The following is a 23,746-nucleotide window of genomic DNA, read 5'->3' on the forward strand; positions in this document are numbered from 1 at the left end:
AAATAGGTTAGCTATAATGTGGTTCAAATTTGCTCTTGATGAGAATCGAATCTAAGACCCATCACTTACAAGTGAAAAGAAATATTACTAGACTGTAGATTTATCACTGTTAAGTGATAGTGATACTACCGCCTCTTAGTCACAGTTAAATGAGTTTAAATTTCAAAACTTGTATAGTGGATAAATATAACTCTTAAAATTTAAACTAATCAAATAGTAATAAGTAGAGTGATGAGCAAAAATGCAGCCTCATTCATATAACACTCCTTACATGAAACACAAATGTCTATTTGACAAGTGGTGTACTCTTTTAGGTCATAGCTATTAACTACATTTGAAGGATTTGATAAGATTCATCAAAGATGAAGAATTAGAGAAAGAAAGTTTAGAGAGGGAAAGTTTATGTGGTACATGAACAACCAATCATCTAATGATGTGGAACACTTAATACTCCTCCCCAATTTCAAGTGGGCATCCCATTTTCCCCTTATTCTCCAAGTATGATTTCAATCGTGCTCTTCAAGTGTTTATTGAATGTTAAGTGTAGGCTCAATCAAGGAAGAAAATATCGGTAATATCGGAAATATCGGTAGTCCGAAAACACGGAAATATCGATGGAAATATCGGGATAATATCGATATCAATAAAAATTACATGGAAACCACGGATATTGTAAGAAAAACTTGGAAATTTTTATTGAAACTTTGCAGGATGTTTATTTAGTCAATTATCTATTAGTTTATCACAAAAAATTGGAAGGAAATGCATTGCATGATGAATTTAATTGATTTAAGTTGATAATATAGCGAGCTGGCAAATATTGTGAATGTAGAAAATATGTAGTAATTAATGAAAAAAAATTAAACACACCAAAATCATTTATATATAATGAAATTAACAAATGTGGAACAATCAATTTGAAAAGTAAGAAAAAAACTGACAATAATATATACATGTGCAATATGGAAACTTTCACACGGCATTTCTAGCCACATGTCATATCTCACAATTTCCTCATATTTAATTATCTTTTAGAACGTAGAGGGATTCGTGCAGGGCTCTCTCGATCCTTCTCCCACAGTCTCCTTGTTTCTTCTTCTGCCCCCCATCTCTTCTCTGCAACACACGCAGACCGCACACACCACACACCACACACTCGATCCCACGAATCGCCGACGCTGAGCATCGACGAGTCGCTTCCGGCCAGAAAATTCCTCCAGTCGTGGAAAGACACGGTGTATTCTCAGAAACCCACCTCCATCCTCATCATCTCCGGCCATTGGGACACCGCTGTCCCCTCCGTCAGCTCCATTTCCGGCCGCTACAGCACCATCTACGACTTCTATGGCTTCCCCAGATCCATGTACCAGATCAAGTACCCCGCCCCCAGCTCCCCCCACCTCGCCAACCGCGTCAAGCAGCTGCTGACCTCGTCTAGCTTTGGCCGCGTCGACGTGGACACCCAGCGAGGGCTCGACCACGGCTCCTGGGTCCCTCAGTCTCTCCGTCCATCCTTCTCCCTCAGTCTCTCCGTCCATCCTTCTCCCTCAGTCTCTCCATCCTTCTTCTTCTCCCTCAGTCTCTCGATCCTTCTCCGGTTCTCCCCCCCATCAAATCCGAGCGGGTTTTGGGATATGGAGAAAGGGATTGCTCATTTTCAGGGTCTGAGCGTGGATTGCTCATTTTCGGCTGCCGTTGCAACGACGACGGAGGATCCTCGGCGATATTATGGTTAATATCGCGATAATATCGTTAATATCGCGATATTATCGCGATATTATTACGATAATTAACTGTAAACGTTGAAAATAATTATATTATCGGCGATATTTCGCCGATAATATCGATATTTAATTCCTTGGGCTCAATCAAGTGACCATCAATATGTATTAGTTAAGAAAGAAAACCTCTCTAAATGAATATCAAGTTTGCGTTTAAATGAAGGAGAAAAAAAAAAAATAGATCAGTCGTGCATGTGAGTTAATACTTGTTGTTAATGCATGTGGGGTCAACACATCAATTGACAACCAACCACCTTATAGCTCATGTCACTCGCCATCTTTTACTATTACTTTTATGGAGAAATTTTTAGTTGTGACGAGAACATGAGAACATAAGTGGTACATCACTTGTTTTAATAAGAATTGTGAGAAATTTATTTTTTAAGTTATTAACATTTTAGCACACATATCCCACCATTTATTTAGTAACACATGATGTACCACTTCATATACTGATCACATTGAAAAATCTTTCACTTGTATGGGGCTCGTAATTTGATTAAGAATACGTATCTTTCAATACTCAAAGAGGAATGTTACTTTTACATTCCTCCTACCCTAAATATTATTTGTATAAAAATATAAAAAATAAAAACCTCTGAATATCATGTAACCTTCTTACTAACATTTCATGTTGCACAGAACACATAAAATATCTGAACACCTAAATGGGAAAATAAATCTCAGTAAACCTTGAGCAAAATATACACTTGGTTTATATGAACTCACATCAGGGTTGAATAAGGAGAAAGTTCATAACATGAATATGCAAATAGTCAAGTGATACGATGCCGTGCCAAAATAATACATGCATAGCAGGCATGTATTACCAAACAAAAATGAACCAAAAGCAGCGCAAACTGAAATCCATCACTCACTAATGCTATGCTACAAATAAAGAACTAAGAGATATAAAAATGTACATTTCATGTATTTCTCATCTGCATTTCGAACATAGAATAGTTACTATTCCTAGAAAAAAATAAAAATAAAAAATTGAAAATAAAATGATCATCAAACAACCTAGTTTGTAATTCCGATAAGAATGTAGTTCATTTACTCTAGCAAAATATTCTTCATAGCCACTACTATTCCCACACCTAGTTTGTAACGTTCTGCTATTAGCAAGGTATTAAATATCGGTAATATCGGAAGTATCGGTAGTCCGAAAACACGGAAATATCGATGGAAAAATCGGGATAATATCGATATCGATAAAAATTACATGGAAACCACGGAAATTGTAAGAAAAACTTGGAAATTTTTATTGAAACTTTGATGGATGTTTATTTAGTCAATTATCTATTAGTTTATCACAAAAAATTGGTAGAAAATGCATTGCATGATGGATTTAACATTATCAAGTTGATTATATAGCGAGCTGACAAACATTGTGAGTGTAGAAAATATGTAGTAATTAATGAAAGAATTTTAAACACACCAATTGGGGCTTATTTGACACACCCCGATCCAGAGGATCCAGGCGTGACGGCCGGCACGCCTGGATCCTCTGGATCGTCACCCATAAAACGATCTAATTTCAAATTGTACATGGTCTCCAGGGGTGATGAAGGTCACGAGGGGGCAGAGAAATGGCTAGATCATATTGAAAAGACGTTTCAGGTGATGCAAAGTCAGGGGAATTTTCCGACTGATAGATGGGTTGAGACCACTACCTGGTTTTTGGGTCGAGAGCCGGCAGGTTGGTGGAGGAATCAGACGCAATTTATGTCCCCAGCTATGGCATCTGATTGGGAAGTATTTAAGGATAATTTCAAGAAAAGATTTGTCCCCCCAGAGTATATCGATCGCAAGAAACAGGAATTCACTCGATTGAAACAGAAGAATATGACAGCTCATGAGTACTACAGAAAGTTTACTGATTTGTCTCGTTATGACCCTGATACAGCTGGTAATCAGGGAGAGATGCTTCGACGTTTCAAGTTGGGATCTAAGAAGAAATGGCGTACCTTTGCCAGTGCACTTCCCTGCGCCGACTACCATGAGTTTTTCGAGATTTTGGTCAGGATGAAGGACTCTGATAATCTTCCCAGTGAGAGTGACGATGACGAGGATAAGAATGACGGCCAGCACGCCTGGATCATCTGGATCGGGGTGTGTCATTATTGCGGCAAGTTTTTTAGATATGACCTCACATCAAGTCGTCTTCTGTGTTAATTTGTAATCTTAACTGGTTTTGTTGTGTTGTGTCAATTAGTTAAATTAAGCAGTACATCCAATTGGGGCGTATAAACATTTTAATTCTCCTTAAAAATCTAAGGGCATTTAATCAGGATTTTAAGTGATTCTTTAAAGTTTAAGGGGTATTCGATCATGATTTTTAAGAAATTCATACATTCCAAATGTATTCATTTAGAAATTGATTCGAAGAGATTTTTAAAAAGTTGGGAAACTCGAAAAAATTAGAAATATTTCACATAATATTTTAAACATTCTCAAATCGCTCCCTGAAAATTTGAGGGAATTCACTTAAAATTTTACATAAAAGTTTTAAAAATTATTAAACTTCATCAAAATTCATAAATTTTTAAATCTATTATAATCCTTTAAAATCTGAATGGAGTAAACAATTCAAATCTAAACCTAATATGAAACAATCACTAAATTACATAGAATTTCTAAACCAAATCTAACAAGGATCAATTACAATTCTAATACGATGTTGTAATTACTTGGAGTTTTTTAGGGCAATATAAGTAGATGATTTGGGGGCCTGAAACTTGCTTAAATCCCTAAATTGCCAATTGAAACGAGAAAGAAGATAAGATAGAGAGAACGAGTCAACGATCCCTCCTCCTCTTCATCGCCCTCCTCGCCCTCCTCTCCCTCTTCACAATCTCCGCCCCTGCAAAACCCTCTTCGTTTCCTCCTACTCCTTCTCCCTCCGCCGCCTCCCCTCATCCTCTTCCTCCTCCGGCTTCGTCACCATCGTCACCGAGATCAACCAGATCCTACCCGAGACCCCCTTTCTTTCCTTCTCTGCACACTCTCTTCTCTCTCGAAACCCTCTCATCACTCTCACTCTTTCTCCCGTGATTACCCTAGTACACAGCACCCACACCATCGTTCCGTAGACGGGATCACCATCAAAACCTCATCTTTCTCTCTCTTCCTCTTGTCTCTGCAAGATCGACGAAACCCAGAAACCTCCGGCGAGTTTTCTTCATTTTCTCCGATTAGGTAAGCTTGGGTGTGTGTTATGGAACGAGATTAGGTCGGGGGAAAGCTCACCCAACTCCGGCGAACCCGTGACTGTTGAGGAGCTTTCCAAACACCTTCGGCCATTTCACGACGAACCAAGGGTATAAACTTACTCCTCTCTCTTTCCTCTTCACGTTGGTAATTAGATCGGAGTCTAAGGTTTGCGTTTGTAATCGGCCAGAGCTGTAGAAGCTTCGGCGTTCTTCTCCGAGTAGCACAGTTCCAAAATATCGCGATAGTTTCGGAAATATCGCGATATTATCGATAATATCGCGATATTTTGACGAAAATGTATTGGATACCTATTAAAATATCGGTACTGTGAAAAACCGATAATATCGGCGAAATATCACCGATATTATCGGCATTTTGTTCCTTGGCTATTAGCATACAACGTTGGAAATAAAATGAAAACGTTTTTTTTTTTTTTGAACAAAAGTTTAGGGAAGATTGATTACTCACCACCAGCGCCAAAAAGATTTACACGTGACACCAACTTTCAACTGCCACCTGTATATATTTATGTACGAATTTACAGATCACGCACCAACGAAGACTATTGTATTGGGACTCGAACCTTGATGGGGGCGACACAAGATAAGGACCTTACAAACCCTCGTTGGCAAAATGTTTTTTGATTTACTTGTAACTTGTATAATGGCGTTTGATAATCATTTTGTTTTCAATTTTATATACAAATTCGATTCTCACCAAAAATGAATTTGAACCACATTATTGCTAGCACATTGTGAGACTAAGCCCACCGTCCTCCCCCTTAGTGTAAATAATATCATTTGTTAAAAAAAAAAATGCAAATAAAAAACCTTTCCATTTTAGTTCCTACATCAGTATAAAATGTTATTAATCGAGTGTAACTTAGGCTACCCAAAAATATTTAATATGAATCACAATCTTAATTAGGTAATTTGCTTAAGTGGCGCCCAGTGATCGAGTTTTTATTGTAAAAATATACAATGGTGGATTTATTTGTACAAAAATTGAGTTTGAATGGGTAAAGTCATATTTTCTATTTTGATTATTTGTATTATAATTGATAATTTAGTAACATATATTTAGAACTTTAGCGAAAATGGGCATTTTAGTGAGAAGGAAATGACACTTTACCCTTTATTATACGTTTGTTCACTTCTAGATCGATATATAATATATAATTAGTTTGGACAATTTCTATGTAAACATTAAGCCTATAAATGGGCATTCTAATGAGAAGGAAATGACACTTTGATTTCTCTTTTCTCAATCTCTCTCGTTTTTCTCTTTCTCCCTATATTTTATTTTCAACACATTATTAGCACGATGACGCTTTTGATTTTAACTTTTAAGTATGGAGATGCCTTATTCGAGTCCTAAACAAACTGAAATTGTCAAGGATCAGAATATGTCTTAGATAAATATGAATTATCGCATTTAAAGCTTCATAATGTCGCATCCCAACCCGGGGTCCACCACATTTTGAGCCCGCTTCACCGCCGTAGCACGATATTGTCCGCTTTGGGCCACGACTACGCCTCACGGTTTTGTTTCTGGAAACTCACACGTGAACTTCCCAGTAGGTCACTCATCATGGGATTGCTCTCGCGCGCTACTCGCTTAACTTCGGAGTTCCGATGAAACCCGAAGTCAGTGAGCTCCCAAAAAACCTCATGCTAGGTAGGGATGAGAATATACATATAAGGATCACTCCCCTGGACGATGTGGGATCTTTCAAATAATGGTGAGGAGGACATAGGTCATAGATTTAAAGATTGTTCTTATGCTCAGGAGCTGTGGATGATTGACAGCAGTTTACCTGTGATTTCCTTAGTTCCCTTGGTTAATGATTGGCTTAATAGCCTGGATTTCATTGACAAAGAAGACTTATCTGCTCTTAGTAAAGTTTTGTTTGCCTGGTGGCAAATGTGGAATGACATAAATGATTTTGTCTTTAGGCAGATAAAGCCTAATCCTAGTCGCAGCTTTAAGACTTTTTCTTCTCTAGCTAAGAATTTCCTTCTTGTCAACTCTAAAGTTAGATTGGATAACCAGAGTATCATAAAATAAATTTTGATGGCTCTATTATTGGTTCCTCTGCTGCTGTAGGATTCATCATCAGAAACCATCATGGGCATCCTCCTGTGGCTGGGGTAGGGAAGTTGGGGTAGAACACAATTATTGTTGCTGAGGCTTTAGTTGCTAGGGATGCTCTTCAATTGGCAAAGTCTAGGAATTTAAAGAAGATTAAGAATGAAGGGGACTCTAAGATTGTCATTGAGGCCATCTTGGGAAAGTGTAGGGATGACAACGGTTCAGTTTGGGGACGAAAATACTATATTCATCCCCATAACCATGAAAATTAACCATATCCATAACCGTAAATTAACCATTGGGATTATCCATAACCATATCCACCGGGTAACGGATTTTCAATTGGTTATTGGTTATATCCATCTTCGTCAAAAAAAAAAAAAAAAAAAAAATATATATATATATATATATATATATATTCATCCAGTTGACACATTATAAATTTTAGTAGATACTAATTCCGTTATTAAATAGCAACATCCAATTACAAAAAAAACATAACAATATATTTGAAGTTGTTCATGATAACATGCACCAATTTCTTGATAGTGAGACCCTTGAAGAGAAATGAATCTGATAAACTTGTAACATTTGATAATTGATATATAAAATGATTCAATGATTTAATTTGGTTGAGTATAACAATAAGAGTATTGAATTGATGAGGTTGTTGGTATGCCCCATGCATGATGTTTGGTGCATAATAAATATAGTATAGGGTTTGATACATGTATAATGAATTAGTAGATGGAGGGTTTGGTAAATAAAATAAAATAAAATAAAATTATATATATATATATATATATATAATATTCAAGTTGGATTTGGGGACGGATACGGATTGTGGACCCTTATAACCATATCCAAAACTATAACAAAATAAAGTTCACGGTTTTTCCCCATATCCATACCATACCCGAATTTTCATATCCAAATCTAATCCATTCAAGCGACTATCCACGATTTTCAGGTTTAACGATTAGAATTGCCATTCCTAGGAAAATGTAGCATTCCGTGGCGTATTAGAGCTATCATTGAAGACATCAAATGACTGGCCTCTTTTTTCGAGTCTATTTCTTGGAATCATATTTATAGGGAAGCTAATTTTGTTGCAGATGTCGTTACTTCTTTTGGGCATGGCTTAGAGAATCTTCGTAGTTGGATGGATTGTTCTCCCTCAGTTTCTTTTGATGCCTTGTTGTTTGACTTCAGGTTCCAGGGTTTTTCCCCTCTTAATGCTATTTTGCTTTCCTCAAAAAAAAAAAAAATAAAAAAAAAAAAAAGAAGAAAAATAGTACCACTAAAGAAAAAGGAACATGGGAGGGTGGTTTTGTGAATATTTGGCAGATGGAGGCTAACGTGGTGGAAAAGAGAGAGACACACGGAACCCCAAAAGGGCTGTAAAAGGTAATGACGTTGGCGAAGATCTTCTTTCGGCTTCTTCGTTTACGCTAGTGCTACAGAAGCCATCCCTCCCTCCCTCCCTCCCTCCCTCCCTCATCGTCCACCTTTCACGTTATCCGCAATTTCTCTCTCCCAAATCAGGTACTGTACCTTCAATCTATATCTCTCTCCTCCCTTTTAGATCTCAGTTATGGCTTTTCAGGGTTGGGTCCAACATGGATTCTTAATTTTTTTAGATTGTCCTAAATCGTAACTTCCCTGATTTCATTTGATAAATTTTCATGTTATTTACTTTCAAATTAGTTGAGAAATGGGTCTTACTTGTATATGCATGAATTTTGTATTTATTTTTCACATTGCCCATTTGTTGGGTTGCTTAGAATTGATCAAAACAATGAATTTGACTAACACTTGCTTCATATGTATTGTTTTTGTTGTTGGGTAGGTGCTCATAGATAGGATTAGCTGACACGGAATCGAACTACTGCTATGGAGTTTCATTATTGCTTCTCTGGTTGCAAAATGAGAGTTTTGATATGCTGATTTAAAGGCAACAAGGTTTTTCCCTATTGGGATTTGAATTGGGATTGCAATCAATAAGTTTCCTTGCGAAGACGTTATCGGCTTAACGATTTTGTGGCTCTAGTCCGTTCAGTTAAGTTGGTACCGTCTTTGCATCATGCCATATTATATTCAGAGACTGTATAATGTTTGCAAATCATCATTTTCGCCGACTGGACCTGTGTCAGAAGAAGCCCTTGAAAGAGTTCGCCTCAAACTAGGTATGGAGAAGTGGTCCTTTAATATCCTGATATATCAATCCAAACATTTTTTTAGTTGTGCTTCTCTTCTGCTGCTTCTTATTGTGCTGTGCTAATTATATGCCATGCCTAGCTGGAATGTTTGAGACAGACAGCAATGCTTTTTTAAAGCGAATTGTTTGTTTTCAGCAAGAAATATTGATTTGAGAACCTCAAAGAAACAAATATGCCAGGTTTCCGGGACAGTTTTGCAGTTTCTATTCGACCGCCCAATTGAAGTGCTCCCCACTAAGTTATAAACTGGAAAGGAGTTGTTGCCGAGTTTAGCTAACTTGCTAATCTAAGAAACCGAAGACTACAAATCAGCAATACCCTTAAAACACATGAATCAGTAGCTAAACATCTAGAAAATGTAAAAAACCTGAGATTTGTAGTTCGTTAAACTAATCCAAAGTTCACACTCAGAAGCTAACGGGGAAAAAGATTGAAAGCACTTTAGAACATATATGCTGTGAACTTCATAAAAGATTTGATCTATAAGTTAGTTCGATTCCTCAAACCTGCTGCATATATTCCTTCCGCCTGACAGGGACAATACTATACATATGAACTCCTCAGAGTGACCTGGTTGCTCTCCTTGTGAAGTTCATTACATACTCCTAATTCCCAATAGAAAAAAGAACCTTATAACCATTTTTAAAATTATATTTAGAACCTAATCAAGCTAATCCTATAATGAGAACTCATTGAAGTAAATATATATACTTTAGGCAAGCTTTTCAAGTTTGCTATACTATCAGGGAACTTCTCTTTTTAGCACTATGTCAAGATGCTTCTGTTAACACATTCATGGAGTTTAGTAGATTGGATCATCCTTTCCTCAGATATACCCATTCCTTGTTGACTTCGTGAGTTGATTTGCATTTTCTTATCGCTTGCAGTTGATTGATTTTCTTTGATTAGAATCTGAAATTTTTTTAACTTGATGTTGAATATATCTTCAAGAGGAACGTCTGATAGGTCAGTAATCTATGGTTAAATTATCTGGTATAAGGAATCCAGGTCTCTCATATAGCACATCCATATTTAACATACAATCATTATCACTAGTTCACTTCCTCTGGAACAATTTAAAGGTTTCTGATATTCCATGATTCTTTATGCAAATATATATATATATATATATTTTTTTTTTTAAATTTTAAAGAACATCCACAACTGTGACATGTCTATTCATTCCTTTGTTGAATGGAAATTTAGTCATAGGGTGCAGTAGATAACATAGTGAATTTCTTTTCGCATACAAGTGTAGTTGAAATCAAATGTATCCTTCAGTGAGAAATAGATTGAATGAGTAGTGGAAAACTATAATCAAACAAATTTGTTTACATATATCGGTTCCTCGATCCTTCAACAGTTTTGGTTTTGGGTCGATGCAGCAGATATCGTGTAGGGTTTTGGAGATGTGAGGTCGGGAAGGATGGTGGTGGTGGCTGGTTTTGGGTTTTACTTTTTATTCAGTTTTTTAATTTTTAATTTTCTTTTTCTTTATGGTTTTGAAACTTTAAATTCTTTTGAAAATGTTGTTTTTCTATATAATCCACATGGCACAGTGTCAGCCCATTAACAGATTTTAACGGAATCTAATGGTAAGGACAAAATTGATGATCAAGTCGACAGATGAAGGACGAAGGATGAAATTGATGAATTTGGAACATAAAAGGACCAAACTGATGAGTTGGCAAAACATAAAGGACCATTTGTTACCATGTTACCTCCCTTTTCTTTATGGTTTTTGAAACTTTAAATCCTTTTGAAAATGCTGTTTTTCTATATAATCCACATGGCACAGGGTCAGCCCATTAACAGATTTTAAGGGAATCCAATGGTAAGGATGAAATTGATGACCAAGTCGACATATGAAGGACCAAATTGATGAGTTTGGAACGTAAAGGACCAAACTGATGACTTGAAAGAACATAAAGGCCCATTTGTTACCATGTTACCTCCCTCTATTTCTATGTATATGTTTCATTTCCTTGTGCCCTGCTAACTTGAAGCTGTAATTGGTTAGTTAAGAAAATAGGATCTATGAGCTGCCAAACTGCCAAAATTGTTTGTTTGTTCGGGTTGATGCATGTATTTATGTGTGATCATATAGGTTCATGTTGCTATTCATTTTGAAACTTGCCCGTGTATTTGTTAAACTCCTTAATTGTACAGGTCTTATCTCAAATTTGTGTATCCTATATCATTGAGTTCATGCTTAATGGCCTGACCATAATCTGTATGATGTACTTCCACCCTTATCCTTATCTTAACATGTCCACTGTCCATGTTATATGAATGTTTTCAAGGTGGGATGCTCTTGCTACCAAGATGAAAACCTAATTAGTAATTTGTTGGAACACTATCAGCAATTTGTCTTCTTGCGAGTTTGATTGGTAATATGTAATTGTAACTAGGAATTTTTAACAACTTGATGCTCTTTTTTTAGCACTTTTGTCTGATTAGACGCAATGCGGAAAATTATGGCTCAAAAGTTATGTTTGGCTCTAGATTTGATCCAATTCCTCTCTAATGTACCAGAAATTTTGGGGTTATGTATGACTTTGGTGCTATATGCAAAGTCATATTTGACTTTGAATATAACTCTAGAATTAACAGTGGAACCCCCACTTTTGCAAGATACAGATAACTCTAAAACTGACTATTCCCTCTCTAATGTATAATATTTAAAAGTTAAAAGCCAAGTTTTACTCCGTATGCAGTGATGATATTGTATCTTGTGTTAGGTTTTTCCAGCCCATGATAAGTTGTCCTAAGTCTATAAGGAATTATAGTTTTAGAGGATTAAATTGTTTTCCCAATTGGAGTTGTTTATCCAATTGGAGTTAGTTTCTCAATTGGAGTGGGATTTATAACTAGATTCCAATTAGGATTAATAATCCTTATTGAAGAAGACCTTTATTATGTCTATATATAGGGGCTATTGTACTAGTTTTGAATTGAAGGGAGCAAAATAATAAATTGTATGCCACTCAAGGGATTAGAGTGAGAGAATATTGCGAAGTGTGTGTGAGAGAAAAGAAAAGAGATAGTGTATTTCTTGTTCTTATTCTTTCAGGTTTTTTGTCAAGTCCTAGTTCTAGAGATTTGGCAAGATTATTGGTTGTACTCATTATTGATATAGTGAACGATTGTTGTTGCTGTCTCGTGGACGTAGGCACATATTGTCAAACCACGTAAATTCTTGGTGTTATTTATCTTGGTTATTTGTTTTTCGATTTCCGGAGTTTGTTCTATTTTTCCCATTCTTAAACACGATATTCTCAACATCTTGCACCACCTTATTTGGAGTAAAATATGACTTTAACTTTTAACTATTGCCTTTTTTAGATTGGAGATAGCCTTACGTCGTACATAAGTGGTGGTTTAAATACTTAAATGTATATTGCTCAACTTTTAGGCTTGAGTTCATCTTTGTGAGTTTCATATGCCGTTCTTGAGTTGGCTTTATGCCTCTAAAACATACTAAGTAGACCACTTCAAATGGAAAAATGATCTCAACTCTATTGTTTATTGTTTTCTAATAGATGTGGGACCAGTGGCCAGGCTTGTAATGTCCCCTGGCCTGAAGGCCTCACTTGACCAGTTTGTACTGATGTTGGACTTGGGCTGGCTGCCACAGTCCAACCTTATCATATTACTATAAATTTAAGAAAATTTTATGTTTTGGAGCTGTCAATCACACTCCAAAAAAGTCATCCAGTTCTCATATTAAGATAAGTTAGTTTAATACAAACCATTTAAGTCTCAAACATGCCCTGCGTATGCAGCATTAAGGAAGTTGCAATAAGGAGAGAAAAGGTGGACTCTGGGGATTAAATGGTTGGTAGAAAGTGGAGTTTAATTACTATGTAAAAGGTTTTGTTGACATTTTTTACATTAAAATCGACGGGATTTTCTTAATAGCAGTGTAGATAAATAGTTATTGATGATTAATTTTAAATTAAAATGTGATAGGTCGGGTATGGTCTGATTTTATGTACATAGCACATTCCCTCCTTTGTCAGGGGTTGGGCTTGACCTTGACCCTCTGTAAAATGTGTTGGCCTTCCCCTTCCAAAAGGTGATGACGCTTATTGGCCATCAGCGGCCCCAACTCATTTAACCAGCCCACTGAGGCATTAAAATTTTTATGCCTACGTGGAAATCTTGAGCCATTAGTACTACAAAATCTCTTTTATAAGTTATATGTTTCCCTGGTGATGAAGGGTTACCTTTTACTAGAGATAAATGCTTTTATTACTATAAGAGCTGAAGACATGTTTTAACTAGTATTGGATATTTTTAGACACCTAAGTAGTTTATTCCTTAGGTTCATCTTTGATACTGTCTCAAGCTTCTTCACAAGTTGGAAAGGTTTCTGCACGAGCCTTAAATGAGTCTAGTGTAACCATGGCTTAGGAATCTCATATGGCAAGCTTGTCATAAACTACCTTTTTGTCATGTTATAGAACCGTATTTCTGAGGCACCTCATTTTTCTTTCTAACCGCACAGAGTAGTGTGAAATCTTATTGTGAACCCCTCATTCATTCTATTTTTTCAATTTTTAACCCTGTATGATGTTTTTATTTCAGAGAAAATTAAGCCTGCAGATGTAGGTCTTGAACAGGAGGCACAAGTGGTGCGTAATTGGTCAGGTGCTATGCCTGAGCGTAATGGGAATCAGCAGTCACTGCCACCAATCAAATACCTGCATTTGCATGAGTGTGATAGCTTTTCTGTGAGTACACGACTGCAAGTCATCATTTATTGATTATAAATTGTTTGGGTTCCGTTTCGATTGTGAGATTTCAAATTTAGAAATTGTAGTTCATTTAGAGTTAAACTTCATGAGAACAATTATAACGAATGCATAAAAGTTTGTATTTCTGTGAGATGAAATAGGTATGCATGGATTTCAAATGATTTATTGTTTACAATTCATAATTTTATGTTAATTTTAGTTGTTTCAAATACTTTGCACTTAGTATTGTACATTCTCCTAACAAAAACAAGCTTTTTTGTTTGTATTTTTAAGGAAAAATAAGCTTATTATTAACTGCAAGTCCATTTTTATAAATCTCTTCAACCAACGTTAGAGTTTTAAGATAATGTCATAAGTCCAGCACAGTCGGTGTTCACATAGAAATTTAGAATTGGAAATCCAAGTATCAAAAGAAAATAGACTACGAAACTGATTTACTGGTATTGAATAATTGCTTATACTTTTGGCAGATAGGAATTTTTTGCATGCCGCCTTCCTCTATCATACCCCTTCATAATCATCCTGGAATGACTGTGTTGAGCAAGCTTATATATGGTACAATACGTGTTAATTCATATGACTGGGTTGATTTTCCTGGCCCTGCGGATCCATCAGAAGGTGTGATTTCCACAGTATTTCTCATCTACTGTACAATGTTAGTTAATGTACTGTTTCCTTTACCTAATACCTCATTTTCATGCTTTCAAAAACTAAACAGCATCCTGTTTGTGAGTGTTTATATCTAGCCTGTTGTATGCTTCCACATTTGGGTATTCTTTTAACTGTTTTTGTTGTTTGATTGTGCGGGGATCAGTTGTATTCATGTCTTGATACTAATATATAGACATATGAATCATGATGAGTATACTTAAGATCCTAATTATTTGAACATAAATATACAAATAAACATGCCATGGAAACAAGCAGCTGAGAAGACAGCTTGTAAACACCAGCAGCTTGCAGTTTTTCTTTGTTGCTTAGATTTGAATGACTACTATATGTAGTTTTAGTAAGAGTGTCGTTACAAGAAACTGGTTGTTTGTGCCTCTGATCTCTTCCGTCGATAACTATGGGATTTTTTTTATCTTTTAATTTCCCACTAATCTGGTATTTGATTTTCGCCAACTAGCCAAACTGTTTCTGTATGGCATAGAGCCTAGAGGAGAGGCAAGGAGTCTTTATTTATGTTAGATTATCCATATTTTATCCTTATTATTCTTTAGGTAGTAAAAGAGGGACACAAAATGTTTCATTTTGCAAGTTCAGGAAATTACACATTCCCCCCAGCTTGATATTGACCTAGTCTCAGCATGCAGATAACGATGGACTCATCGTAATGTATACTATCTGTAACCTAGACATGTCACAGTTTGCATTAAGAGGGGTTGGAAAACACGTGCAGGCGGTCCATTTTTTCGTTATGATGAAATGACTCCAAAGTTTGGCGATTTTATTTCCTTTAGTTAGCTTTGACTGTTTCAAATGCTATTACAGAAAGGTATGAATGAGTTTGCTGATTTACTTTCTCTTCCCTATTTCAACATCTGTGTTTCAAAGTTTGGGAATGTTCAAATTGATTCCTTTGTGATTGTGAGTTAGGGGGATGTGTCATATTGTTAACTGGGGAGATATGACTTGTCAGCTTGGTTTTGGATGATAATGTTTGTTTTTAATTTTTTTTAGGCTTTAATTGTTTAGAATACAGATCTCACCTAAGAAATGTTGAGGGATGAATGACATGGTTAGTTCCTGATCTATTCATAATTGGAAAATTATCCCTTACGGTGTTTGATTAAATTCTTCTGTAATATACATAGATATTGTATTTTCTCTGTCATTTATGCAAACATAAAATACTTTCAAAGATTTAAACCCTTAAGATTAAGGTAAGGGCCCGTTTGATCAGTTCATTTTTAGTTTAGTTCCATTTTCTTGCTAGAGATAGAGAGAAAGTAGATGGAAGGACAGAGGAACCAAGAATGTGGAGAGTGTGGTGGGAGGGAGGGGGGAGAAATGCACATGGGATGGCATACAAAGAGAAAACCAAAAACTAAAAAGTGAAAACCTGTATAAAATTGTTTTTAGTTTTTAGTTTTTAGTTTTCATGTTCTACGCCATTACACGTCCATTTTTTCCACATCCTTCCCACCACCCTTCCACTATCCTTATTCATCCCTCTTTTCTTCCTTGTGTTTCTCTTTATTTCTAACCAATAAGTGAACTACGAAGTAAAAATGAAATGGTTATCAAAAGGTCCCAAAAAACTGGAAATTTTGAATGTAACTTTTGAAATAAGAAATTACTAGATGGGTTTATTGTTTCATCCCTATTGGCCAATGTCGTATGCCTGTCAGGAGGATGGGATTTAAGAGGTTATTGCTTAATGCGTTTAGAGATTTTTACATGAGATGACGAGGCTCATGTGAAGTCTTTTTAATTTTTTTTGTTTTTCATTTCAATCTTTCTATTATAGGACGGCAATAAGGCCGGCGATGCTGTATGGCACAGAATGTTGGGCGGTGAAGCACCAACACGTACACAAAATGGGTGTAGCGGAGATGAGGATGCTTCGTTGGATGTGTGGGCACACGAGAAAGGATAAGATTAGGAATGAGGATATCCGAGGTAAAGTAGGAGTAGTCGAAATTGAAGGAAAACTGAGAGAAAATCGGTTATGGTGATTTGGACATGTGCAAAGAAGGCCTACTGACGCTCCGGTTAGAAGATGCGACTACGGGACAGAGGTTCAGGGCCGAAGGGGTAGAGGAAGACCTAGGAAAACTTTGGAAGAGACTCTAAGAAAAGACTTAGAGTACTTGGATCTAACGGAGGACATGACACAGGATTGAGCACAATGACGTTCTAAGATTCATATAGCCGACCCGCCTCAGTGACTTGGATTTTTCAAGTCTCTAATCGAGAAGTTTTCCCCACTCGGGAAATTAAGGGAACACTATCTCAACCTACATGCTCCACTCACAAAGCTTCAACATACAAGCTTCAACAAAAGAAAAATTCAAAGAACTTAGTGAAGAAGACTTTGGTGTATTGAACACAATACGTTGAAATGAAACAAAGCTTATTTATTGATATCTCTAAGAAGTTACAAATATGTACATATAAAAAGGTCGTACCCAGTGCACAAGGCTCCCACTTTATGTAGGGTCTGGGAGAGGTGAATGTCGGCTAGCCTTACCCCCATTTATGGAGAGGCTGCTCCCAAGTCTCGAACCTGAGACCTACCGCTCATGGGCGAAGGCACTTGCCATCGCACCAAGTGCGACCTCTTAAATATGTACATATACACGAGTCAAAATAAACAAACAAGAGGGAGACTTCACAAAGGTTGCTTAGGAGAAGTCCCAGCAGTCGGCAGAGCCCCAGAAAGAGAAGGCACCGGAGGGGGATCATTCGGAGCCTCAGTACTGGACAGCACCCTAGAAGGAGGAGGCATCGGAGGTTGATCATTTGGAGCTTCATTACGCGGTACAGCCCCAGAAGACGAAGACAATAAATGCCTTTGGAACAAACTCACAAACCTCTGATGATCATATAAAATCTGACCATCAGATTCCCTTATCTGGTCAAGCTTCCTCTTCATGTTTGTAGCATAGTCATGAGCGAGCCGGTGCAACTGTTTATTCTCATGCTTGAGCCCTCTAATCTCCTATTTGAGACTCATCACTTCAGCCGCCAATGATTCAACTTGGCGGGTTCGAGCAAATAGGCGTTGGGCCATATTAGACACAGAACCTGCACACTGAACACTGAGAGCCAGAGAATCCTTAACAGCCAACTCATCAGACCGTTTGGAAAGTAGTCTGTTATCTTTGGGAGTGAGAAGGTTCCTGGCCACTACCGCAGCGGTCATATCATTCTTCATCACGGAATCCCCAACGGTAAGAGGACCAGTAGGGGATAAGAAGGATGGGCGCCATATGTTGTCTGGAGAAGGCGTGGTTGCCTCTTCAACAAGGTTCAAGTCAAAACGACGGTCGGAGGGGCCATACATTTTCAAAGGTGTTGAAGAGAAAAGAGGTCGGACAAATCAAGATCTTAGAAATGCAAGAAGGGAGCTTCTACTGGTGGAGATTCAAGTGTGCTTTGGAACTTAATACCAGCCTCTATAAAAATCCGTACTCGATGGAGCTTCAGAAATCGAAGAGGCGCCTGCTCAGAAATCGAAAAGGCGTTTGCTTTCTCAAAAGCTGGGTTGCTCAGAGACCACGAGGGCCGATCTCAGGAATCGAAGAGGCGTTTGCTTTCTCAAAAGCTGGGCTTCTCAAAGACCACGAAGGTCGATCGCAGCAATCGAAGAGGCGCTTGCTTTCTCAAAAGCTGGGCTGCTCAGAGACCACGAGGGCCGATCTCAGAAATCGAAGAGGCACCTGCTTTTTCAGCCTTGTCAGCACTTGTCACATGCACACTCAACTTTGCGGAAATTACGGGCATTCTGTCGAAGATTTCTAGTGAAGTAGAAAGCACGTGAATGTTACTGTTCAATCATTCACTTTCCACACGCAACATCAGCTCACGGGTACCACAGATAACTTTGCTAAAAATCTCTGACAAAGTTTAGACACGTGAAGCTTGCAGCTCCCATTACATCGCTATGACCAAGAAGGGTAAAAGAATAGCAAAGAAACAGCACTAACAAAGTTTAGACACATAAATTTTGAAGGTCTAGCTACCATATTATTACCCACAAGGGTAAAGGAACAGGACCATTGCTGGATAATTGGAAAGTCCCTGTGGGTCAACCTCTGTGCTCCGTGGCAAGGTAGACTAGCAAACAGGCCTAACCTTTACTCACATTCGAAAAAACACTCCCAACAAGATTGCTTGCTTCAAGATCGAAGAGGCACCGTCCTCTGAATCTCGAGAGCCAGACTCCCAACATGATTACTTTCTCAAAAAGCGACGAGACACCGCTCTCCGAATCTCGAGAGCCAGACTCCTAGCAGGATTGCTTTCTCAAAAATCGAAGAGGCACCGTTCTCCGAATCTCGAGAGACAGATCCCCGACAGGATTGCTTGTTCGAAAACTGAAGAGGCACCGCTTTCTCAACTTCGAGAGCCCCTTAGATAAAGCTTGTCTGTAATCCTCACACCGCTTTCTCAACTTCGAGAGCCAGATCTCCTTGGATAAAGCTTGTCTGTAATCTTCACACGTAACATCAGCTTTCCAGATACCACAGACCACTTTTTCAAAGTGCTCTGACAGAGTTAAAACACGTGAAGCTGGCAGCTCCCACTACCGTGCTATGACCAAGCAGGGTAAAAGAATAATATTACTCCTTGTTAGGGAGACTCCTATATATGTCGACCTCCATCCTCAACGGACAGGCAGACCTGCAAAAATGCTCAACCCTTCCTCATATCTGAGAGGGCACTCCCAACGAAGCCTCTCGAAATACTCAGCTTTCTTTCCCCCCCCCCCCGAGAATACCTCTGCAAACAAGCTACACTAGAGCAAGAATATCTCATATCATCAGGGTTAAAAGCAAGAGTATCCCATATCATGCTTTTTCCCTGTCTTTTCCTTTGGCCTTGTTCTTACCTGCAAGACAAGGAGAAAGAGAGCAATCAGTCAGCACTTGGAATCAAGCTTCCAGTCCGGAACTGACTGCCTGGAACCCCGTTGCTCTCGAGTACTCATCTTCAACATCTTATGCTTCCCGAGAAGATACCACATCTGCCTGAGGAACAAATAGGGCAAATGAGAAGGATACAAGGAAGCATGTGGAGACAAGAGCAACAGAACACGTGCCGATACATCCACTACTTTGTCAACAGCAAAAGTATCCCATATCAGCAGGGTCGAACGTACTCTAGATTTGATGGACTTGTTTTGACCCTCAAATTCTTCAGTCGGCCTTGTACTCTGGCTGAAACAAGAAAACCCTCCAGCCCAGTTCAAGAATAAGCCTGTGGAAAGTTACTTCTTCAAAAGTAAAAGTATCTCATATCACCTTTTCTCATTTTCTTCTCTTTATCCTTCATGCTACCTGCAAGATAAGGAGAAGGATAACAATCAGCCGGAACTCGAATTCAAACTTCTGATCTGGGACTGATTGCTAGGAGCTCTAATTGCTTACCTTGTCTGTCACCTCTTTCAGCAGATCCCCTAGCTCGGCGACTTGGGGGACTCCTACTACATGGTTTGTATCGCGCTTGACCAAGCCTGAAACTACAAGTAAGCGTCAAGTGAAATTGATACATTACCTTGTGCATCTCCACCAGTTAAAGATACCACCCCTGGAGGGAGGAAGAGTACTTCCAAAGAAGATGCCACATCTACCTATGAGACAGATAAGGCAAGTGAAGACGATACCACACTTCGGTACTTAAAAGTTTCGTGATTACGAGATCATTCTTCCACAATATTTCCTAATGTCATTTGTACTAAATCATTCACTTGTACTCACTAAAGGAGAGCTTGAACCTATATACTGTGTAAACCCTTCACAATTAATGAGAACTCCTTTACTCCGTGGACGTAGCCAATCTGGGTGAACCACGTACATCTTGTGTTTGCTTCCTATGTCTATCCATTTACATACTTATCCACACTAATGACCGGAGCAATCTAGCGAAGATCACAAACTTAATATTTAAGATGATATTCTTTGGTGTATGCTTTTCGCAAACGATATAGTGTTGATAGATGAAACGCAGGAAGGGGTAAACGCGAAGCTTAACCTTTGGAGAGAAGTGTTGGAATCTAAAGGTCCTCGCCTAAGCCGATCAAAGACAGAATATATGGAGTGCAAGTTCAGTGCAAACGGAGGCCAAAATGAGTTAGGGGTGAGGATCGGAGATCAGGAAATACCAAAGAGCGACCGTTTTCGCTACCTAGGATCTATCTTGCAAAAGAACGGAGAATTTGATGGAGATCTCACCCATAGAATACAAGCTGGATGGATGAAGTGGAAGAGTGCATCCGGTGTGTTGTGTGACCGTCGTAGGCCACTGAAGCTCAAGGGAAAATTTTATAGGACGGCAATAAGGCCGACAATGCTGTATGGCATAGAATGTTGGGCGGTGAAGCATCAACACGTAGGTGTAGTGGAGATGAGGATGCTTCGTTGGATGTGTGGGCACACGAGAAAGGATAAGATTAGGAATGAAGATATCCGAGGTAAAGTAGGAGTAGCCGAAATTGAAGGAAAGAGGAGAGAAAATCGGTTACGGTGGTTTGGACATGTGCAAAGAAGGCCTACTGACGCTCCGGTTCGAAGATGTGACCATGGGACAGAGGTTCAGGGCCGAAGGGGTAGAGGAAGACCTAGGAAAACTTTGGAAGAGACCCTAAGAAAAGACTTAGAGTACTTGGATCTAACGGAGGACATGACACAAAACCGAGCGCAATGGCGTTCTAGGATTCATATAGCTGATCCCACTTAGTGGGAAAAGGCTTTGTTGTTGTTGTTGTTGTTGTCATTTCAATCTTTCTATCATATTTTGAAAGTCTGGGGGTACCACCCAACCCTAGGTACAACTGTTAGCTTACATTGTGGGAAGCTGGTTATTATGATTTCATTAATTTTTCTAAATTCTTTTTAACTAAAAACTGTGAGTTTTTGCAGCAAGACCTGCAAAGCTGGTCAAAGATACTGACATGACCGCGCCTTGTCCGCCAACAGTTCTTTATCCGACAACAGGAGGCAATATCCATAGTTTTAGAGCTATAACTCCCTGCGCCATATTTGACATCCTAGCTCCGCCTTACTCGTCCGAAGATGGACGACACTGCAGTTATTACCGGAAGTCCTCAAGAAAAGATCTGCCTGGTAATGAAATTCGTCTACCTTGTTGAGATGATAGAGTTTCTGGTGTGAGTTCAGGATATCTGGTAACAGGCAAGTACATTTTTGTCGAGGTTGCTGATATTGATATGTATTTTTTGTTTGTTGTTTGCAATGAAGGCGATCTTGAGCTTGATGGAGTTAAAGAGCCTCAAGTGACTTGGTTAGAAGAGTTTCAACCTCCCGAAAACTTTGTGATTCGCCGAGGGCTGTACAAGGGCCCTGTCATTAGAACGTGAGAATTCTTGTTCATACATTTCTGTCAAATTTGCTTCTTTTTTGTCAAGATAGGAACCATTGAGGGGTACAAGAGTGGCAATAATTTTGGGTTCTGTAAGTTGCGCATTTGACTTGTACATAATAAATACACCCTTGTAGTCCGATTTACTGACTTCCCATTGAACTAGAAGAGTTGTTGGCTTCTGTGGGCGGTCCTCTTTGAATCATTCTTTGGCTTAATTCTTTGACCAGTGAGGCTAGAGCGGCTTGATTTTCATTGGTATCAAATTCATCATTTACGAAATTCCAACATAATGCCCTTTATAAATGGAGAAATTTCACTAGTCTCCTAAGTAAGGAGAAATTTCACTAGTCTCCTTTATATAATATAAGAGAACTGTTATTAACATTTTAAAAATTTCATTACCTCGAGAATACAAAAGTTGCGTTGTGCGAGCACAAAAGTTGCATTGTGTGGGGAAGGTCAAAAGCTTTGAATCAAAATCGATGAGAATTCAATGGTGCTTATGGGAGATAGCAAAGATCAGCCAACATCATGAATGTTTTATGATATTTGGCTTATCATGAACAACTCCAAAAAAAAATTGTTATATTTTTTATGATTGGGCGTGGATATTTAATAACGACATTAGTATCCACTAAATTATAGTGCACCAATTGAACAAATATATTTTTTGTATTGACAAAGATGAATAAAACCGTTAATGATGAGGAATCCGTCACCCAATGGGTATAATCCCCAATGGTTAATTTGCGGTTATGAATTTAGTTAATTTTCGTGGTTATTGATAGATATAATATTTCTGTCCCCAATTCAAACTGTGGCCATCCCTACTCCTAAGCGACTATTATACTATATTATTTTCTAAGAAATGAAAAATTGACATCAAAGTCAGAGACAAAAAATTATAAACAGATAAGGTCCCATATGATCTTGAAACTAGTGTTGGTTAATGATTATTTGCAAAGTTTACCTTTATAGTCACAAGATCAGTCAACTGATTCACGTGTGGAGCGAGTTACAGTTTACCTAGCCAATTTGAAAGCTACTAAAATATTGTTCAAACACAAGCTGTGGCACCCACTAATCCCACACCAGTTGTTCAAAGTGTGGCACCAAGGAAAACAAGGAAATCTGCAATACCTAAAATGTCTGCTATATCAGATGACTACTTGGTGTACTTGCAGGAAGTTGAATAAGATATAGGTGGTGATGATGATTCCAATACATAAAGCAGCAATGGAAAGTTCACAGGCTACTCTTTGGCAAGCTGCAATGGAAGTTGAATTCAAGTCAATGGCTTAAAATAAGGTTGGGACTTGGGTGGAATCTACTGCTCATATGAAGCCCATGGGTTGTAAATAGGTGTTTAAAACAAAGCGAGATTCACAAGGTAAAGTTGAGAGGTTTGGTAGAAAAAATCCGCTGTCTTCAATTTTGATGAACTTGTACTTATAAAACAATTAGCACCTTTGATCCAAGACCAACGCTTTACGTGCCCACAAGGTGGGGGGTTTGGTCAATGGATCTCCGATGCCTAAGTCAATGCTTCTGAAAAGATTGGGTGTTTAGGGCTTGTATGCGTAACAAAAACTTACCAAAATTTGGTGGAGATGAAGGTATTTATAAG

General features: G+C 38.2%; 1 protein-coding gene across 1 annotated transcript; it reads left to right on the plus strand.

Annotated features, from left to right (window-relative positions):
• The first annotated feature begins 8,445 nt into the window (after positions 1 to 8,445).
• LOC126583935 (plant cysteine oxidase 4) lies at positions 8,446 to 22,398 on the plus strand. Its single transcript, XM_050248482.1, has 6 exons — positions 8,446 to 8,633; positions 8,938 to 9,274; positions 13,898 to 14,043; positions 14,538 to 14,685; positions 21,657 to 21,860; positions 21,996 to 22,398. The coding sequence occupies exons 2-6, from the start codon at positions 9,172 to 9,174 to the stop codon at positions 22,112 to 22,114; spliced, it is 720 nt and encodes a 239-aa protein (XP_050104439.1). The 5' UTR covers positions 8,446 to 8,633; positions 8,938 to 9,171; the 3' UTR covers positions 22,115 to 22,398.
• Positions 22,399 to 23,746: the final 1,348 nt, after the last annotated feature.

Source organism: Malus sylvestris, chromosome 9 (genome assembly GCF_916048215.2).
Source record: "Malus sylvestris chromosome 9, drMalSylv7.2, whole genome shotgun sequence".
Taxonomy (NCBI): domain Eukaryota; kingdom Viridiplantae; phylum Streptophyta; class Magnoliopsida; order Rosales; family Rosaceae; genus Malus; species Malus sylvestris.